The 21,215-nt window shown below is 37.6% G+C and overlaps 1 protein-coding gene across 5 annotated transcripts in view; it reads right to left on the bottom strand.

Annotated features, from left to right (window-relative positions):
* LOC146396953 (uncharacterized) overlaps positions 1-21,215 on the bottom strand; it is an 866,748-nt gene that overhangs the window by 826,014 nt on the left and 19,519 nt on the right. For 2 of the 5 annotated variants that reach the window (XR_014827582.1, XR_014827583.1), the window contains exons 2-3: positions 2,196-2,268; positions 179-311 (exon numbers count right to left, since the gene is read on the bottom strand). The exons of 1 other annotated variant lie outside the window; for it this stretch is intronic. Coding sequence is in view for 2 of the 4 variants with exons in the window: in XM_084996670.1 (XP_084852796.1) it covers positions 2,196-2,268 (73 nt within the window). In the remaining 2 variants the exon portion in view is untranslated. The remainder of the gene's footprint in view (positions 1-178; positions 312-2,195; positions 2,269-21,215) is intronic. 2 more of the 5 variants (XM_084996670.1, XM_084996669.1) reach the window with 1 other exon arrangement.

Here is a 21,215-nt window from a genome sequence, read left to right as displayed (position 1 = left end):
TTACTGTTTCTAAGAACTGTGATGTTTACCCAAGATAATATATTATTTTTCCTATTTTTTAATCAAATTCATTTTTAACATGTATCAAATGTTATATATTTATCATCTTATCATGATAGGACCACAGTAGAAAAGAAGAATTCAGAGGTAAACCAAAGTCAGAAACTGGGCTTCCTACCTCATCCTGCAGAATGAGGACAATGTTCTTGGGCAGCAAGAGAACAATGGAGTAAAGCAGGGCAGTTATACGACCACATTTCTGTCTTTGAAGAAATCACTTTTCTTGGGTATGAAGCATGAGTTTAAGGAGGCTACACCAAAGGAGGGAGACAAGTTAGGATTTTTAAGTAAAGAGCACTTAAGCAGCTAGTATAAGATAAACTGCATCAGTGAAGAGCAACTTCAAACTGATCAATCCAATAATGAACTATTTGAGTAGGAAATACAGGTAGCACTGACTCAAGTTCCCCAATGCTAAAGTTTTTTGGTTTTTTTTTTAGTTTTTTTTTTTTATTTTCCAGTACACCTGGTACCACATTTTCAATTTCACTTAGGCACAAAATGTACACCTAACCTTTTCCAAATGTAATCACATGGTTACTTTAGACTCAGTAGCTACACTGGTCATAATGCTCCTGTATCTTTGTACATACACAGTGTGCTTCCACCTGTTATGAACAGCTCACAGGGCGAGTCTACCTTCATTAGGCCTTACATTAGCTTGCAGCTCAACAGGCACAACAGCAACTTGGGTAGGTATCTCTGGTTAATTCCACACACTCTCAACAAATCTAGAAAATTTCAAACTTATTGTACATCTAAATCCTTACATCTAATCCTTAGCCAAACATTTCAAGCCAACAAATCCATCATCAAATACACCAAGCCTTGATATCCACAGGTCCAGCAGTTCATCTACTATCTCAAAACCTCCAACAATTCATTCCTCTGGTACCTTTCAGTCTCCTATCCCTAGTTAGCATTACATTAAGAGTATTTCATTCTGAATGCAATAGTTTGCATCTATTAACCCCAAATTCCCAGTCCATCCCACTCCCTCCTGCTCCCCCTTTGCAACCACACTGGGAACTGTATCTAGTCACTTATGATGGAGCATGATGGAGGATATGTGAGAAAAAGCATATATATTTGTATGTGTGACTGGGTCACCTTGCTGTAAAGTAGAAAGTTGATAGAACACTGTAAACCAATTATAATGGAAAACATTAAAATCATTTAAAATAAATAAAAATTAAAAAAAGAATATTTCAACAGGATCTTAAGAAATTTGGTGCAATTAAACCTGAATTACCATAAGAATAATTCATTAAAATTATATTTATTTGGACTTAAAACATCTAGTAGTTATTATTCTTTGTTAAATGTTAGACCTTAAATAGAAATGAACCCGCTGTTTCTATAGCAGGTCTTCGTCCTAACCACTGAACAGGTGAAGTCCCATGGCCCACCTCTGTCTGCATCTCAGCTAAAATAAGCACAGGAGGTAAGCAGATTATACAGAATCCTCTCAGACTCTTCAAATCTATAAACTCTGGAGTTATCTGTCATGACCTCCAAAATTTATGCCTTTGTTCATCCCCACCAGCCTACTGAGCACCAACTCTGCAATTTTCTCCTAAGATACAGTCATTCAACCTTATATAAATTCTTAAAATTAATTTTCTTCACACAAGCTCCCTGCAGTTTACACTAGGGGAGCTTATTTGAAGAAATAAGATTTCTCCAACATTAAGTTTTTAATTCTTCTAGATCAACATGACTGTTACATAGAAACAGGCTATTTAACACCTCATGGACCTGCTTTGCACATAAGTCGTATGAGTCAGACATTGATGATACTACGTACACCAAGTTATAATAGTCCCCCAGAAGTCCAGGATGGAATTAATTCAAATAGAAGTTTAAGATTCCAAAGTAGAGGACAGTGTAACTAAAATCTGAGGTCAAAGAAATGGAAAATAATGTAATTCAAAACTACCTAAAAACATGAAATCTTATAATCCAAAAATCCTTTAGTTACAGAAATGTAACAGGTAAGAAGTTGTAATAGACACATCCAGAAGGCCCACATTTTCATTCCAGTGGTATTTATAATTTTTATGATGATTCTATACTTTTAGCTCTGTGGTCCAAAAATGCAAAGACCAAAGGCGCATTCTCAAGACATTACTTACATGAACCACAGACAAGTATGCTTTTGAAACTCCCAGCTTTCTCTTCTTAAAGTATGTGAAAAGCCAAAGCATTCTGTGAGACAAAAAAAAAAAAAAAAAAAAAAAAAAATAGCAAAGCTCAAAATCCTCTCTAAAACATCTGAAGTTCAAGAAATTGTTTGGGAGGGGGGGAGTTTTTTACCAATGTATTGAATATTGTCAAATTCAAAGCATGACAAGAAATTTCTCACAAATTTTTCTGTTAAAAAAAAATCAACCCACAGAGCGAATAAAACCCATTGCATTGCTGTATGCAATTAAAAATAAATATTGTATGATGTCACTTATAAGAACCTAAAAAAAGCCAAGTTCAGTAAAGCAGAGATTAGAATGGTAGATACGAGAGGATGCGTAGGGAATGTGAGGAGATGTTGGTCAAATGGTGCAAACTTTCAGTTATTAGATAAACAAGTTCTGGGGATATAATGTCAAGCATAATGATTGTAGTTAATAATACTGTATTATAAACACAGTGATGTATGCTTTAAATAAATTATAATCTTATCCATCAATTATACCTCAATGAAGCTGAAATTTTTTAAATATTTCAAACTGAATCATATTCATGAAAGTTGCTAAGAGAGTAGACCTTAAATATTCGACACAAAAAAATGTAATCATGTGATGCAATGGAAGTGTTAGTCAATGTTGTAATGGTAATCATTTCACAATATGTAAGTATCAAATCAACACATTGTACACCTTAAAGTTACACAGTATTATGTGTCATTTATATCTGATTAAAGCTGGAATTTTTTTTTTTTTTTTTTTGCTTTTTAGGGCCACACCCACGGCAAATGCAAATCCCCATGCTAGAGGCTGCTGGCCTATACCACAGCCACAATAACACGGGATATGAGCAGCATCTGCAACCTACACCACAGCTCATGGCAACGCCAGATCCTTAACCCACTGAGTGAGGCCAGGGATTGAATCTGCCTCCTCATGTATCCTAGTCAGGTTTGTTACCACTGAGCCATAACAGGAACTCCCAAAGCTAGAAAAATATTAAATTCCTCATGTGGAAAGCAATCTGGTAGAAGACTTGGTCATCAGCTGCCTAACCATATACCTTGGTTATAGTACCCCATCATGTTTCACTCTGTATATATCCAATGCTTGGGTTTTCCCAATACTTTTTCAGTCATGTCAGTACTAGATTTTGACAAGAAGGAAAAAAAAAAAAATGCTGTTTGATTTTAAGAGCTTTCAGTGAAACAATGCGTGAAGGAAAGGAGTAAGATTTAACTAAACTGCTTTTTGCTGCACAGGGCCAACGGTTTGAGACTCTTGGCCTTGCCTTTGTCTTCCTCAAAAACTCCTCCCTACTGTGAGGCTGGCATCTAAAATCTAAAGGTGAAAAGAGAAACATGTTTTCTGTACAACAGATACAATAAAATACCCCCAAAGCTTTTCTTATTGAACACATCTCTAGAGTCTGCTTGAAGTCATTTCTTTTCATCTTTAGTATTTTCTCTTATCTCTACATGTATAGTGTAATAGTCTTTAGTTAACTGATCTTTTTTCATTTTTAGTGAAAAAGGATCATGTCACTTTTAAAGACTTCTCTCAGAGAAACAATGTCTTAACATAAAGCAACATTAAGGAAATAAAACTATGCACAAAGTATCTGTCTTCTACTTATTCTGAACTTTGCCTTAAACTGTGCCAAAGTGCTGTAAGACCTACAGATGCTGTATAGGGAAGTACAGGAAACACTTGAAAAACTATTTTAGTGTTTTTTTAGGTAATACTATTTACGGAGTTTTGCAGCCACTAACAGCAGTTTATCTCCCATGGGGAATTTCAAAACTTGAAAAACAAGGTTAAGCTTACTTCACCTGTCCAGTGACTTAAATTCTTTTTATAGGAGATTATTGGAAAGTACAAGTTCAAACTCAGACACAGAAGCAGTATTTATAGCCCTCATTTTTGAGAAAAAATGTAAATGCTTAATTATTTGGGTAGTTTATTTCTAAACCTGACTTTGTGACAATGCTATATATATTTTTATAAAATAAGGCTCATCAAAATAGTAAAAAAAATCTGGAAAAGCAAACGTGAACACTGAAGCAACCTCAAGCATTCCTTTATTTTGGTGATTTTTTTTTAAGGAAAATAAGTAGTTACCCTTTTGGGAATTTATATATCAGTAGAAGTATGGTGAGGAATTTATCAGTAGAAGCAAACAAAAGAAATTTGTATGTTTTCAAAGACAGCATGTGGGAATTTATGTGTCAGTACTTGGAATGGAGCAGAAGGAAGAGTTGCAACATAGGAGAGGCAAGTAGCCATAGAGACTGTCGCCCATGTCAATGCTCATGGGGACAGTGAAAAATAAACAGGATTATTACAGGTGACCAAGGCAAGTGTGAACCTTGAGTTGAGGCTTTGTACTTTCTAAGTGGGAAGAAATACGACACATCCTAGGCAATAGGTTCAAAGCCTGTATTTGATGAATTTTATTTTGTACATTGGCCTTGTTTATAGCTTTGTCTGTTGTTCTATGTGAATATCAAATCAGTTTTTGTTTCATTGTAAAATTGATTTCAGATATCTTGAATTGATGGTTTGTGGTTTCTATGAGCAACCTATCTTTGTAACAAAAATTTTTATTTTACATATTTAATACATTTAAAAGTTATATTCTAAAAACTAAAATGAAAAAGCAATGAAGATCTGGATGAGACGGTAGTATTACCATTGCAGAGGTGAGGATAGATGAAACATTTATTAATCTAGAATCAACAATATCTATTCATTAAGTGACTGGCGGGTCATTGGCAGAGAACTGAGAAAGAGCAAGAGTTCTCATTTCCTATGTATACCACATTTGTCTACCAACCCAATTTGGAAATGTAGAAAACACAAATTTCAAACAGAAAATAGGGAATCTGAGATACCTATAAGATACCACATTGAAAGTGATAATAAGCAGTTATAGTTACCACTGCCAGTTATTTACTATGAACAAAATCTATACTCAATGCTTTATATTAAGTATTCTGTACTTTATATGAAATAGTCTATACAGTCCTCATATCTATCATTATTTTGATTTTTCATATGAGGAAACAGACACAGAGAGGTTTGGTAATTTGCACTAGGTCACACAGCTAGTAGGCGGCAGAGCAACCATTTATTTCTAGGCAATCTGGATCTAAATTACATTTCCAATACAGGTGAGGGGACTCAGAAGAGTAAGTTTTTAAGACAAAAAGGAAAAGCAACCGAAAGAACCTATGTCAAAGTTAAAAGCACTGGGAAAACTAAGAGCAAATCCCATCAGAATGAACTTGCTTAAGAACAAATTTATGCATCCTAAGACTGGCCCCATACATTTTTGTCAAGCCTGAAGCTCATAAGTATTATTTGCTGGGTGTGTGACCTGAGACATGCAGCTCCATCCTCCTCACTCTTGTTTATTCACATCAGAAATAAGGACAGGGCTTCACAATCCTAAACTCCCTTTCAGTTCCAAACTCCCAATATTCTCAAGAAGGGAGGGGGGAGGGAGGAAAAGAAGTAAAGAAACTCACTGAAAAGTCTTATGTGCGCCATAATGTGCAATCTCAAAGGAGAAATCTTACAGAGCAATATAGATTTATAATGACCACAAAGGTAAATTATTGCCCAAAGGTAGAATGTTCTTATACCAATATTTAATTTGAAGTGCATACAAAACAAAGTTTTCCTTATCTGATTTAAGGCTATTAAATGAGAAGTTTATTTTAGGTCAGTGTTCAAGAAATGAATCCAACATTTTAGAAGGAAGCGTATTCTATTGAATCTAAGAATTTGTCCAACAATCATCCAGGACCTTGAGATGCCTTCCTGAGGAAAGTAACATGTTCTTTAGGATGAGCTCATGTTCATATACTTAGAAGCCTCTTTCTAGTTAGTTGCTGATGATAAACAAATAGCATTATAGAGTTCCCATCGTGGTACAGTGGTTAATGAATCCAACTAGGAACCATGAGGTTGCGGGTTCAGTCCCTGCCCTTGCTCAGTGGGTTAAGGATCCGGCGTTGCTGTGAGCTGTGGTGTAGGTTGCAGGTGTGGCTGGGATCTCATGTTGCTGTGGCTCTGGTGTAGGCCAGTGGCTACAGTCCCAATTAGAACCCTAGCCTGGGAACCTCCATGTGCCACGAGAGCAGCCCAAGAAATGGCAAAAAGACAAAAAAAAAAAATAGCATTATGTATTCATTCTCTTATCTTAACTCAAAAATCTTTCAATTTACTTTACCAAGAATAAAATTATCCTCCTGCTCAGCAATGTATTTTCATGAGTAAAATCTTACAGAGGGCAAAACAACCTTCTCCATGTGTACCTGTGCCTATGACTATTCATCTCACAACTAACCAATGATGTCAGCATCAGTAATGCATGATATGAATTTTGGCTATAAAGTTGTATCATGTGACCTTTCTAATTTTAGCTTTTAGCTGTCAAATGATCTCTGAAAGGCTGATGTGGTGGTTTATTAATGAATTCTTCTAGAGAGGTGCATTGTTTTCCTTAGATTAGACAGTCAGCAGAAAACCCATGTGTGTGTCTTTGGCATTGTGATATAGTATCTTTGTTAGTGTCTTATCACACCATAACAGGGGCAATCAAGACAATACTTTGTCAGGTGCTTCTAAGGACCTCTGAAATTTTAAAGAGAATCATTTAGTGTTAGTGGCATATTAATTGCAGTTTAAAAAAAAATGAAAAGTTTTGTTTGAAGGAATCATTTTAAAAAGCTCCTTACTTCAGATTAAAAATTCAAAGGCAGTTTTCAATAAACACTTGGCTATTTAATAATAAAAAAGGACTGTTATTCACCCCTATTGTTTGCTCATATTGTTCTTTCACGATTTCTCCATAGCAACACAATAGTGTCAGCATTCAAAAAGATGAAAATAAGAAGCAAATTCTCTGACATAAATTTCCGTTTGGTATCTATTTGCAAGAAAGAATTTAGTCATCTCCTCATACTTTTTGCAAGCAACAAGAAATACATGTGTCTCATTTTCATGAAAGAAACTATATTGCAATAACATCTGTTTCCCTCCTGTTTAATATATATCATTATAAAAAAATCCAGCTTTTCTAGGGAAAAAAAATATCATCCTTTCTGCCATCTGGATTGAGTTCTTTAAATGATCATTAAAATGCATGGAAAATTCTGTCACCTTCAAATGCAAGGTCTACGTTTGATTTGCATGAAAATGTTTTCAGCATATGAAATGGTGGTTCTCATGGAATGTCAGGATTACATAGGGCCTTAAGAATCACTCACCCTAAATTTTCAAATTGTCCCTGGTTAAGAATCACTAGCCTATGTGGATAAGTTTAGTATTTTGACAAAGGACACCTTATCTAACATTAACAGGAACACAACTCTTTTTCCATAAGAAATATAAACAGAAAGATAGGGAGAGAAAATACATTCTATTTATTGATTGTGGGGGGGGGGGGAAGCAAAAACCAGATAGGATGAAATAAAAATAATCTCCCTTAAAATTGCTGAAAAACTCCTTGAATAATGTCTTTTATGATGGAAATGAATAAATGGTGATAATACTGCAAGGTCTCACATCCTTAAGATGAAATCAATTTTGAAACACGAAATGATTGCTATCACCATGCCTATATGGTTCATTTTAGCAGTTAAATTCCTCCTATATATGGAGGCTGGTATTATCCACATTATCTGCAAGGCAAAAATGTTGTATTTTCAGAAACAAGTTCAGCTAGGAGATCAAGGTGGTGGAAGAAGAGGATGTGCGTTCACATCCTCCCACAAATACACTAAAAAATACAGAATACCTATTGAACACTGGCAGAAGATCTCACACAATCCAAGCTGCAAGAAAGATCACCAAATAACCTGGGAGGATGAAAGGGGGGAAAAAAATCAGGATGGGAATCCATGCCCCTGAAAGGGAGCTGTGAAAGAAGAAAGGCTCTCTCCCACTAGAAACCTCCTTCACCATCTGAGACAGATGGGGAGCTTCAGAGGCAAACAGTAGAGTGCAACAGCTGGTTTGTGGCAGGCAGGACAGAGATAGACCAGCACAGATGGTCCCTGTCATGTCACTGTACTTCCCACCACAAGACACATGCTGGCTGGTATGTGCAGCAGCTGGAGGCTAAAACTCAGGTTTCAGTGGACACACCCAGGAAGAAGATTTGGTTTGGTTATACAGAAACAGACTAAAAGGCCTGGAGTGTGATTCATGTTACAACTAGGGGTGTGCATTCAGGACATAGCCTGGGTCATCATAGATGCCCCATTGTCAATGTATACAGGAAGGGAGGGGCATGGCCTAACCCTAATACTCACATTCTCAGCCTGCTCAGAGAAGGTGCAGCTCTACCACTCCAAGTTCTGAGAGTGCTCAAGTGCTGGCAGGTTGCCCACAATGTGGAGGCAGGACTGAAATCTGAGCTGCTTATCAACATTCCCACAGTGGGTGCAGGGCAAAACTTCAGGAGGTTTACTCCAGCAACAGCACCTGAGGGACATCCAAGCCAATAGGCAGCATTCCCACAGCTGAGGCAGGTCCAGCAGCAGCAGGCCTTGTCAGGTGTTCGTGGGTGGTAGGGGAGTTCACAGAGCACATGTCCTGCTGGCCAGCTTTTGGGAGGTGTGGCTTTTCTCCCAACAGGAGCACTCTAGTCCTGCCTACCCCACACTGCAGCTTAGAACCAGATCTGTCAGCTTAGACTCCAACAATTGGGGAGCAGAACCTATCCCCAACAGAACTGTGATAACCCAAGAGCAAAGAAGTCCCACTCAATATTCAGTGCAGGCTCTGGTCACCACAACACCAATTACACTGCCTATCAAAACGGTAACAGCACACCCTGAGCAAAGACACGGCAGGCATCCATACCCAAAAAAGCCCTTGAACTGAAAATACTGGATTCCCACAAGGGACATGGAAATGCTTCAACATAAAAACAGCCCTTCAAAATCACAGTAGACAACTGTTTCTCTTAAATTCATAGTGTCAGAGAAACCTAAGTAAAATGAAAAAGCAGAAGAACCACTCCCAATTAAAAGAGTAAGAAAAATCACCTAACTCTATAGTCAAACAGATCCCAAAAAGGGAGGCAATAAAAATGCTGAAGAGGGGTTCCCATCATGGCTCAGCAGAAATTAATCCAACTAGGAACCATGAGGACACAGGTTTGATCCCTAGCCTCACTCAGTGGATTGAGGATTCAGCATTGCCATGAGTGTGGTGTAGGTCACAGATGCAGCTTGGACCTGGCATTGTGGTGGCTCTGGCATAGGCTGGGAGCTGTACCTCCAATTTAACCCCTAGACTGGGAACCTCCATATGCCCCAGATGTAGCCCTAAAAGTAAAAAAAGAAAAAAAAATGCTGAAGATATTAGGACTATCAGTTGAAATGCAGATCACTTTAACAAGAAACTAGAAATTATCAAGAGGAGCCAATGAAAATTAGACAACTCACTTAAGAAGATGAAAACTAGCTACTAAGTAAATAAATAGAAAATTAAGTGAAGAAGAATGATTAAGTGTTCTGGAAGATAGAGTAGCAGCAATCAGCCAATCAGAACAGCAGACAGAAAGACAAATGGGGGGAAAAAATGAAACCAACACATGAGACCTATAGGATAATACAAAGCATGTCAATCTACACATAATAGGGTTCCAAAAAAGAGAAGACAGAGCAAAGAGGATCAAAAAAATATTTGAACATATTATAACTGAAAACTTCCCAAACAGGAAAAAAAAAGATATTGAAATACGAGAAATACAGGGGGTCCCAAACAAGATGAACCCAAACAGACCTAAACAGGACATATCATGATTAAAATGGCAAAAGTTAAAGAGAGGATTCAAAAAACACCAGAGGAAAAAAGAGTCAGTCAAAGGGGAACCCCCATAAGGCTCTCAGCTGATTTCTCTATGGAAATACTGCAGGTCAAAAGGGAGTGGCAATATTTATTCAAAGTCCTGAAAGGGAAAAAACCTTCAACCTAGGATACTCTACCCAGCAACATCATCATTTAGCAAAGGAGAAAGAACTTCTCAGACAAGCAAAAACTAAAAGAATATAGCAATATAAAACCTATCCTAAAAATATTAAAAGCTCTTCTCCAAATAGAAAAGAAGCAAGAATGTATAGGAAAAAGAAAATCATGATGGCAAAGGCAAAGATATAAAAGGATTGTAGATCACTTATGCCAGTACAAATTAAAAAAAAAAAAAAAAATTAGAGTTCCTGTAGTGGCGCAGTGGAAATGAATCTGACTAGGAACCATGATGTTGCAGGTTCAATTCCTGGCCTCGCTCAGTGGGTTAAGGATCCGGCATTGCCATGGGATGTGGCTCAGATTTGGTGTTGCTGTGGCTGTGGTATAGGCCAGCAGCTACAGCTCCAATTAGGTCCCTAGCCTGGGAACCTCCATATGCCATGGTTGCGACCCTAGAAAAGACCAAAAAAAAAAAAAAAATTGTGAAAGCAAATTACAACTACAGTGAACAGCAAAAAAAAAAAAAAAAAAAACAAAAGAAGATGTAAAATGGGACATCAAAATCACAAAATGTGAAGGAGGGGAGTATAAAAATGTAGGTATTTCAGAATGTGTTTGAGCTTATATGACTACTATTTCTACTAATCTGTTAATGTACTTGAAAACCAAGGTAACACAAAAACATGTGATAGACTCACAAAAACCAAAAAGAATAAAACTCAGCATAATACAAAGGAAAACCTTCACACCACAAAAGTAAAAATGGAAAAAGAACAAAGAAGAAATACAAAATCAACTGGAAAACAAGGTTTAAAGTAATAAAAACCTATCAGTCACTAATTACTTTAAATGTCAATGAACAAAATGCCTCAATCAAAAGACAAAGTGACAGATTAGATAACAAAACAAGAGCCTACTATATGCTACTACAAGAGACACATTTTAAGGTGAAGGACGCACATTAATTCAAAGTGAGAGGATGGGAGTTCCCATTGTGGCTCCACAGGTTAAGAACCTGATTAGTATCCATGAGGACATGGGTTTGATACCTGGCCTCACTCAGTGGGTTGATCTGGTGTTGCCATGAGCTGTGGAGTGGGTCACAGACGTGGCTCAGATCTTGCATTACTGTGATTGTGGTGTAGGCTGGCATTTGCAGCTCCAATTTGACCCACAGCCCAAGAATTTCCATATGCCACAGGTGTGGCCCTAAAAAAAAAAAAAAAAACAAGAAAGTGAGAGGATGAGAGTTCCCATTGCTTCTTAGCAGCTTAAGAACCCAACATAGTGTCTGTGAGGATACAGGCTTGATCCTTGGCCTCACTTAGTGGGTTAAGAATCTGGCATTGCCACAAGTTGTGGCATAAGTCACAGATGCAGCTCAGATCCTGAGTTGCTATAGCCATGGCGTGGGCTGGCAGGTGCAGTTCCAGTTCGACCCCTACACTAGGAACTTCCATATGCCACAGATACAGCCATAAAAAGGAAAACAGTGAGAGGATGGAAAAGGTATTTCATGCAAATGAAAATGACAAGAAAGTGAGGGTACCAATATGCATATCGGAAGAAAAAAAAAAAAGACTTTAAAATACAGGCCATACAGTAAGATAAAGAAAGACACTATATAGTGATAAAAAGATCAATCCAATCATTCACATAGGAGCACCAAAATACATAAAATATTAACAGACATATAGCAAGAAATTAATGGGAATTCACTAATAGGAAACTAAAGCACCTCACTGATATCAATGATCAGATCTTCCAGACAGAAATCAGTAAGGCATCAGAAATTCTAACTGACACATACAACAATTAGATTTAATTGCTATCTTCAGGACATCACATCCCCCCAACGAAAAAACCAAAATACATTCCTTTCAAGTACACAAGGAATATTGTCTAGGGTAGACCACATACTATGACACAAAACAAGCATCATTTAAAAGGTGAAAATTATTTCAAGCAGCTTTTCTGACAACAGCATGACACTGGAAATCAACCACAAGAAAAAAGACAACAATGGAGGCTAAACAACAAGCTACTCAAAAACTAATGGGCCAATGTGAAATCAAAGAGGAAATTAAAAATACCCAGAAGCAGAAGTTCCCGTCATGGCACAGCAGAAATGAATCCAACTAGTAACCATGAGGTTGCAGGTTTGACCCCCGCCCTCACTCAGTGGGTTAATGATCCAGCATTGTCATGAGCTGTGGTATAGATGCAGAGGTGGCTCAGATCTGGTGTTGCTGTGGCTCTGGCATAGACCAGCAGCTACAGCCCCTGATTTGACTCCTAGCCTGGGAATCTCCATATGCCACAGGTGTGGCCCTAAAAAAATACATAAAAAAAATAAAATAAATAAAAAGCAAAAATACCTGGAGACAAATGACAGTGAAAACCCAACCATATAAATAAAATCTATGGGCTGAAACCAAGGCAATTATAAGAGGGAAGTTCATAGTAATACAGGCCTTCCTCAAAAGAAAAATCTCAAACAACAACCTACCACCTAAAATAATTAGAAGAAAGAACAACCATAACCTAAAATCAGCAGAAGGAAGGAAACAGTAAAGATGAGAGGGGAATTCCCATCATGGCACAATGGTTAATGAATCCGACTAGGAACCATGAGGTTGCAGGTTCAATCCCTGGCCTCGCTCAGTGGGTTAAGATCTGGGCATTGCTGTGAGCTGTGGTGTGGGTTGCAGAGGCAGCTCAGATCCTGCGTTTCTGTGGCTGTGGCATAGGCCAGCAGCTACAGCTCTGATTAGACCCCCTAGTCTGGGAACCTCCATATGCCATGGGAGCAGCCCTAGAAAAGAGCAGAAAGACCAAAAAAAAAAAAGAGAGGAAATAAGATATTTTTAAAGATACAAAATAAATATTACATCTAAAGCAGCTCGAGAGGAAGAAGAGGCAAGACCTAAAATAAGTAGAAGCAAAGAAATCAAAGATCAGAGCAGAAATCAATGAAATAGAAACAAAGAAAACCATAGAAAAGATCAATCAAACGAAAAGCTGGTTCTTTGAAAAGATCGACAAGTTGATAAATCCTTAGCCCAGAGTTATCAAGAAAAAGAGAACACTCAAATCAATAAAATTAGAAATGAAAAAGGAGAAGTAACAGCGGACATCACAGAAATACAAAGGATCAGAAGAGACTACTATATGCAACTATAGGCCAATAAAATGAAAAACCTAGAAGAAATGGACAAATTCTTAGAAAAGTACAATCTTCCAAGACTAAACCAAGATGAAATAGAAAAGATGAATGGACCAATCACAAGTTCTGAAATTGAAACTGATTAAAAAACTTCCAACAAACAAAAGTCCAGGACCAGATGGCTTCACAGGCGAATTCTATCAAACATTTAGAAAAGAGCTGATACCTATCCTTCTGAAAAAGGAAAAAAGATACAAAATAAATAAAGCTAAGAGCTGAGTTTTTGAAAGGGTAAATGAAATCAACAAACCTCTAGCTAAACTCACCAAGAAAAGTGAGGACCCAAATAAAATGAAAGATGCTAAGTAACAGCTAATATTACATGAATTAAAAAATACAGAATATGATAGTTATATGACAACAAATTGGACAACCAGAAAAAATGGACATGTTTCTAGAAACATACAGTCCAAAGTTGAATCAAGAACAGATAACTTGAATAGACAGATCACTGAAAGTGAAATAGAACCTATAATTTAAGAAAAAACTAATAAGCACTTAAATATCATATTTGTGTTTCTTGTGAGGATCACATGAAAAACAAATAGCACAGCACTTGGTACATAATAAATACTCAGAAGAAACATTCCAAATAGGGGGGCTATTATTTTTTCAATCTTAGTACTATAAAAGCCATACTCACTCCCCTGAAAAGTGAGTTTCACTACATGGAACTTCTGGTATACGTTTCCCAGAATCCCCAAGATTTAGTAAGGCTACAGCCCCACTTGCCTGGAGCATAAATGCTTCCAACTAAAAGACCTTATGAAGTAATTTCATCCAGCCTTCATTTCCTACATCATATTAATGCTAATATGAACAATTTTTTTTGCTTTTTTTTTTCTTTTTGGCTCTTTTAGGTCCACACCTAAAAGTTCCCAAGACAGGGATCAAATTGGAGCTACAGCTGCCGGCCTATGCCACAGACACAGCCACATGGGCTGTGACCTACACCATAGCTCATGGCAATGCCGGATCCCAGACCCACTGAGCGAGGCCAGGGATCAAACCTGCATCCTCATGGATACTAGTCAGATTCGTTTTCACTGTGCCACAATGGGAACTCCCTAATATGGCATTTTCATTTTTAAAAACTCTTTGCATTAAAAAATAATTCCATTAAAGTATTTAAGATTCACATACAAAAAAAAAAAAAATGGTATGTAGAGGGTGCCAAACAAGGACTAGGGACCTTTTTTTTTCCCCCTTCTTTCTTACCAAAGAACAAAATGCTGATAGATTCTTATTTTATTGATAAAGTTTTCATGCAGTATGTCATACTGACGTGTTAAACTTATCAACTCATTTTTCTTCCTCCTTCATGTAGTTTAATGGGATTTTTTTAATAGCCACATTAAGAATCTGAGCCCTCAAATTCACACATAAATTTCACAACAGCAGAGGAAGCCAAAGATATGCCTCAACTGCTTCAGTGACATCAAGATTCCACTGAAGAGGAAATAGAGTTCAAAGGAGAGAAAACATTCATGTGTTTCAGCAAAGGTGATGCCTACTGGAGAGGAGAGAAGTATCTGCTGCTTCAATGAGTCAGATACATTTATCAGATTTGATGGAGGTGCACAAGTTTTGAAAAATATTTGCTTAAATAAACTGTGTCCCTCACATGGCTTCTAGGGGCCATCGCTTCAGATGATTCATTAAACTACTCTTAAGTCACCCTATCCTTTCCTGCCTTAAATTCTGGTGCTCGCATCTCCTCCTTAGTAATAAATGTTCTTTATGGCATTTTTTTCCAGAAGAAGCACTTTCATCTGCATGTAAAAAAAAAAAAAAAAAAAAAAAAAAAAAAAAAAAAAAACTTATTTAGGCATATATGCTTTTTCAATGATTTTCTTAATGGCATCTGGGAACTCATCTGCTACCTCTTGGTTGGCATAAGCTGCTTCTCCCAATATCTTGACATTTTTTAAGCCAAACCTCTACTAGCAACCACCATTTGCTTACATTCAATTCTCCAGATTTGGATCCTCTGCTTTCTTTTTACTTTAAGCTACAATGTCATGCTTCACTTTTTATCACATTACAGTCTACAGGTATGCCTTTCTTAGAGCATTCCTTTATCTACATAAAAGCTAAGCTGCATTTTCATTGGGAGTTCCCATCGAGGTGCAGCTGAAAGGAATCGGACTAGTAACCATGAGGTTGTGAGTTCGATCCCTGGCCTCACTCATTGGTTTAAGGATTTGTTGTTGCCGTGAGCTGTGGTGTAGGTTGAAGATGCAGCTCAGATCCCACATTGCTGTAGCTGTGGTGTAGGCCAGAGCTATAGTTCTGACTGGACCCCTAGCCTGGGAACCTCCATGTGCCACAGGTGCAGCCCTTAAAAAAAAAAAAAAAAAAAAAAAAAAGGGTTTCACAAGTGTAAGGTTTTCACATCTGTTGGATAGCTGCAGTAACATCTTCATGAATTTACTGTTTTTTGTTGTTTTAAGCACACCATGGTCCTTAGGCTGAATTCATTTATCTTAAAATGCTAACTGCAGATCTCAATCTATGGTACATCTCTAACAGTTCAACTTCTAACATCATGACTCTCCTTCTGCTTCTGGGGATCACTTCCAACATCACTGGTGGCACTTTGTATGGGTCCCCTGGTGCTATACAAGTATTATAGTATTTCATTAAATGTTGTGAAAAATGGTCTGATTTTTAAAGTCTAGCATTAAAGAGAAAAGAAAAAAAGCCTCAGCACATTCACCAAGTAATTGCTTCTGCAGCCCTTTAAACCACACATTTGCAACACTAAGTCGATGCTCACTTCCATCCACAGTCAGTGGAAGAAGCAAAACCTATCAATTCTGCCTCTACTGTTTGCTGCTGCTGCTGCTGAAAGTACTAAGTTCTTAAATTCTTTTCCTCTAATATCTCCTCTTCACCTCCTACCAAATGTTGATGGTGATGATGCCGATTAATTTTGTGTATCACTTTGGCTTGTGAGGTACCCAGATATTTGGTCAAGATTATTCAGGATGTTTCTGTGAGGGTGTTTTTGGTTAAGATTAACATTTAAGTTGGTAGACTGAGAAATGCAGATTTCCCTCCTTAATGTGAGTGGGCTTCATTCAATCAGTCGAAGGCCTGAACAGAATAAAAAGGCTGACTCTCTCCCGAGCAACAGAATTCCTTTTAACTGACTGCCTTCAAACTGAGACAAACTTTTTTCCTACCTATAGATTTGAACTGAAACATTGGCTGTTCCTGGGTCTCAAGCCTGCCAGTCTCTAAGCAGGAACTATACCACTGCCTCTCTTGATTCTCAGGTCTTCAGGCTTGGATGTAGAACTAAATGATCAGCTTTCCTGCGTCTCCAACTTGCTGATTCATCCTAAGGTCCTTGAGACTTGACCACCTCCATTATCACATAAGCCAGTTCTTTATTTATAGAGGAGGGGGTACATAACTAGAGAGATATAGATATATAGAGACATGATACAGATCTCCTATTGGTTCTGTTTCTCCAGAGAACCCTAACTATTAATGATGTTACAATTATACTGATGCAATCCCCAAATCAAAGATTTGTGCACTGCTTGCAGAAGATGTGGACTATTCTCAGAGGCAAATTTAAGACCCTAATTTATTTTTATTTCTAATATATTTGTAGGCCCTTGATGTTACAAACAAAAGTTGGGGGAAAAAAATCTTCTTAGAGCTCAAACAGAAAAATATGGAAATGAAGATATGAGCTTAGGTTTCAAGATAATAAAACTGTCTCCGAATTTTCACAGTTCAGCTTTCGTTGCATATATACCCATTTTACCATTTTTCCTGGAGTAGAATACTAAGAGGATCGACCAAGTATTATGCAACAAATATATGCCCTCATAAGAAGCTTGAGCAAGTTCTGGTAAAATGAACTATTTTCTCTAAGGCTAGTATTGATTGTTCCTAAGTCTATTCTTGTATGAGTAAACCAATTAGTTCATAGCTATGTAAGTAATGTTTAACCGCAAAGAACAGTATTAAAGCTATTTCTCTGTTGTTTTTAACATCTAATTTCAGTTAGTCCAAATAATTTGAATATCATAAGGCAGTTCTGAAATTTCTTACATATCATGCAGTTTGTCTATGGCTGAAGAATAATGATTAAAAAAAGGCCCATTATCTCTCTTACTATGACCAATAATTCTGGAGGGTGTTCTATACTGTGTTTTCTTTCTTAACACCCAACTGAAATGTGTGATTAAATATGAGAGGCCTCCCATATCCTTCAAAGCCCTCACGTGTGCACATGTCATCAACATTTGCATAATGTTAAAAATCCATATGCAGTTACTCAATTTCCCAAAGGCTATGCCATAAGCAGATTTATGCAAACACTGAGACAAGACTAAAGCCAAGATTGAGCGCATCCTAAAAGCAGTGCCGTGAGAGTAAGTAATGAGGAACTAAAAATATAGGAAAGGCTGGCCTTCCGCATCTCCTGGATCTGGCAAAAAACAGGCACTTGCCTAAAGTAGTTAAGTAATGACTCAGACCTCTGGCTGGTGATCAGTGCTACTAGAGGTCAACCACAACTAATGCCCAACAACAGTAAGGACATTCCAGGGGTTACATGGGCAAGACAGAACCCACAACAAACCTTCCTGTTACACCCACAAATTAAAGAATAGTTTCCTTTAACTAGAGAAGAGCCAATCAGTAACTGTACAGATAAGATTATTCATTTTCTAGGTGACTGACATATTTCTACATATACTCCTAACACCTGTGTCACAACCCCACAATAAATGGGAATACTAATACTAATGGTGATGCCAAGGCTTATCTTTTTAAAAATCTTTTTAATTTTGGCTTATAAGTGAAAATAAACTCAACTTAATTAAAATATAAAAATAGGAGTTAAAATGGCCTAATTGTCAGAATCATGTAGAAAAATGGCCTCTAAAGTAAATATCCAATTATCAGGGAAAAGTGACCATTTCCTATAATGAAAAGTTGGCTCTCTTGTTTAAACTGGTTTAACCAAAAGTAATCTGGAATAAACTCAGGGCAGCTAAATAATAAACTTAGTTGAATTTTTTAACCAACTGAGTCATTGACATAGGGAAAAAAAAGGGCTTAAGTTTTAAATGCTGCCCTCATCAGAAATTTTGCTTCACTGATTTGGAGAAGCAAGACATTTATGTAGTTTTATGGGCTTTGTGATAAGACTTTATACAAAAATGTTATAATATACATTTGCTTTACTATGACTACAGCTCTTATATTATCCAAAGAGGACTGAAGTCAAAATTATTATTTCTTTCTACATGCCAAGTTTACTAGGTTATTCTCTTTGAGAGACCAGAAGTCTAACTGGCTACCGACCAAAGAGATCACTAATTCTATCAGAATCAAAACTGAAGTTGAATATGAGCAAATTTAACTTCTTCTGGGTCATTACAAAGTCCTCACTTCTTAATATGTTTATTGAATTTTGATTATCCACATAAATGTATGTTCAATAGAGAAAATTTTTAAAACATTGATATCTCAATAGGAAAACAGACATAATACCGATATGACTTCTATCATCGAAGATAACAATGAATAAATGACAGTTTTATAAAACCATCAATGAATAACAAACATATTTTGTTATTCAGAAGAAGAGGGAGATGGGATTAAGATGGCAGAATAGAAGAACTGGAGTTCAACTTCTAAAAACAACAAAATTTACAACCAAATGGACCAGAAACTCTCAAAAAGATATCCTAACCCAGAAAACGAAGAGGAGGCCACATCAAGAGGTAGGAGGGGTGATTACACAATATAGGCAACCCCATACCTCCTGGGTGGGAAGCCCCACAGACTGCAAAGTAACTCTTTCACAGAGACTCACTTACAGAGGTGAGAGTTCTGAGCCCCACATCAAACTCCCACTTGTGGTGATCCGGCACTGGGACAAAGAGCTCCCGGAGCATCTGGCATTGAAGGCCAGTGGGGCTTGTGCACAGGAGCTCCACAAGATTGGGGGAAACAGAGACCCCATTTTAAAAGGCAAACAAAGACTTTCACGTGTACTGGATCCCAGGGCAAAGCAAAGTCTCCATAGGAATCTGGGTCAAAACTGACTGCAGTTCTTGGAGCACCTCCTAGGAAAACAAGCAGTGAATGTGGCTTGCTGTGAGGGAAGGTCACTGGGAGCAAAGCTCTTGAGAATATTCAGCAGTATGCCTTTCTCTAGAGGTGGTCATTTGGGGAAAATCTGGCCCCACCCATTAGTGCTGAGAAGCCTCAGGCCAAACAACAATCCAGGTGGGATCACAGCCCTGCCCCTCAGTAAACCAGGTGCCTAAAGACCCCCCCAGCCACCTCTAATCTCACCCAGAGACAAAGCCCCACCCACCAGAGGGACAGGAATCAGCTCCACCTACCAGTGAGCAGGCATCAGTCCCTCCTAACAGGAAGCCTACAGCAAGGCCCCATACCAACCTCAACCACAAGGGGGGCAGACACCAGAAGAGAGGCTACAACTCCATTATCTGTAAAAAGGTCACCACACCAAAAACCTATAAAAATGAAAAGGCAGAACTATAACTCAGTTGAGGGAGAAAGAAAAAACCCCAGAAAATCAGCTAAGTGATCAGCAGATTCTTGGCCTCCAGGATAAAGACTTTAGACTGTTGATGCTGAAGATGATGCAAGACATTGGAAATAAACTGGAGGCAAAGATGGATAACTTGCAGGAAACACTGAGCACAGAGATACAAGATATCAAACTTAAACAAGAAGAGATGCAAAATACAATAACAAAATCTATGGGGTTCTGCAAAAGCAGTGCTTAGAGGGAAGTTCATAGCAATACAGGTATTCCTCAAAAAAAGAAAAATGTCAAATCGACAACTTAACCCACCACCTGAATGAATTAGAAAAAGAACAAGCAAAACCTAAAGTCAATAGAAGGAAGGAAATCATAATCATCAAAGAGGAAATCAATCAAATAGAGATTTAAAAAACAATAGACAAAATCAAACCAAGAGCTGGTTCTTTGAAAAGGTAAACCTAATAGACAAAACTCTGGCTAGACTCACCAAGACGATGAAAGAAAAAACCCAAATAAACAAAACAATAAAAAAGGTTAAGTCACAATAGATACTACAGAAATACCAAAAACCCTAAGAGAATACTATCAACAACTATATGCCACCAAATTCGACAACCTGGAAGAAATGGACATTTTCTAGAGACCTACAGCCTGCCAAAACTGAATCAAGAAGAAATAGATTAACTGAACAGATCACTAGAAACGAAATTGAATATGTCATAAAAACCCTCCCTACAAATAAAAGTCCAGGACCAGATGGCTTCACAGGAGAATCCAACCAAACATACAAAGAGGATCTGGTGCCCATCCTCCTTAAACTTTCCAAAAGGTTGAAGAAGGAACACTCCCCAAGACATTCTATGATGCCACCATCACGCTAATTCCAAAACCAAAGATACCACCAAAAAAGAGAACTATTGGCCATTATCTTTGATGAATACAGACGCAAAAATGCTCAACAAAATCTTAGCCAACTGAATCCAATAACATACCAAAAAGATTGTGCACCACAACCAGGTAGGATTCATCTCAGGTTCACAAGGATGGGTCAACATACACAAAGCAATGAACGTCATACACCACATTAACAAAAGAAAAATCAAAAGCCACATGATCATCTCAATAGATGCAGAAAAAGCATTTGACAAAGCAACATCCATTCATGATAAAAACTCTCACCAAAGTGGGTATAGAGGGACATTCCTTA

Source organism: Sus scrofa, chromosome 14 (genome assembly GCF_054392235.1).
Source record: "Sus scrofa isolate SSC_HxYL_T2T_F1_AM1 chromosome 14, Sscrofa_HxYL_maternal_Yorkshire_Landrace_v2.0, whole genome shotgun sequence".
Classification (NCBI taxonomy): domain Eukaryota; kingdom Metazoa; phylum Chordata; class Mammalia; order Artiodactyla; family Suidae; genus Sus; species Sus scrofa.
This window is presented reverse-complemented; position numbering and strand designations above follow the sequence as displayed.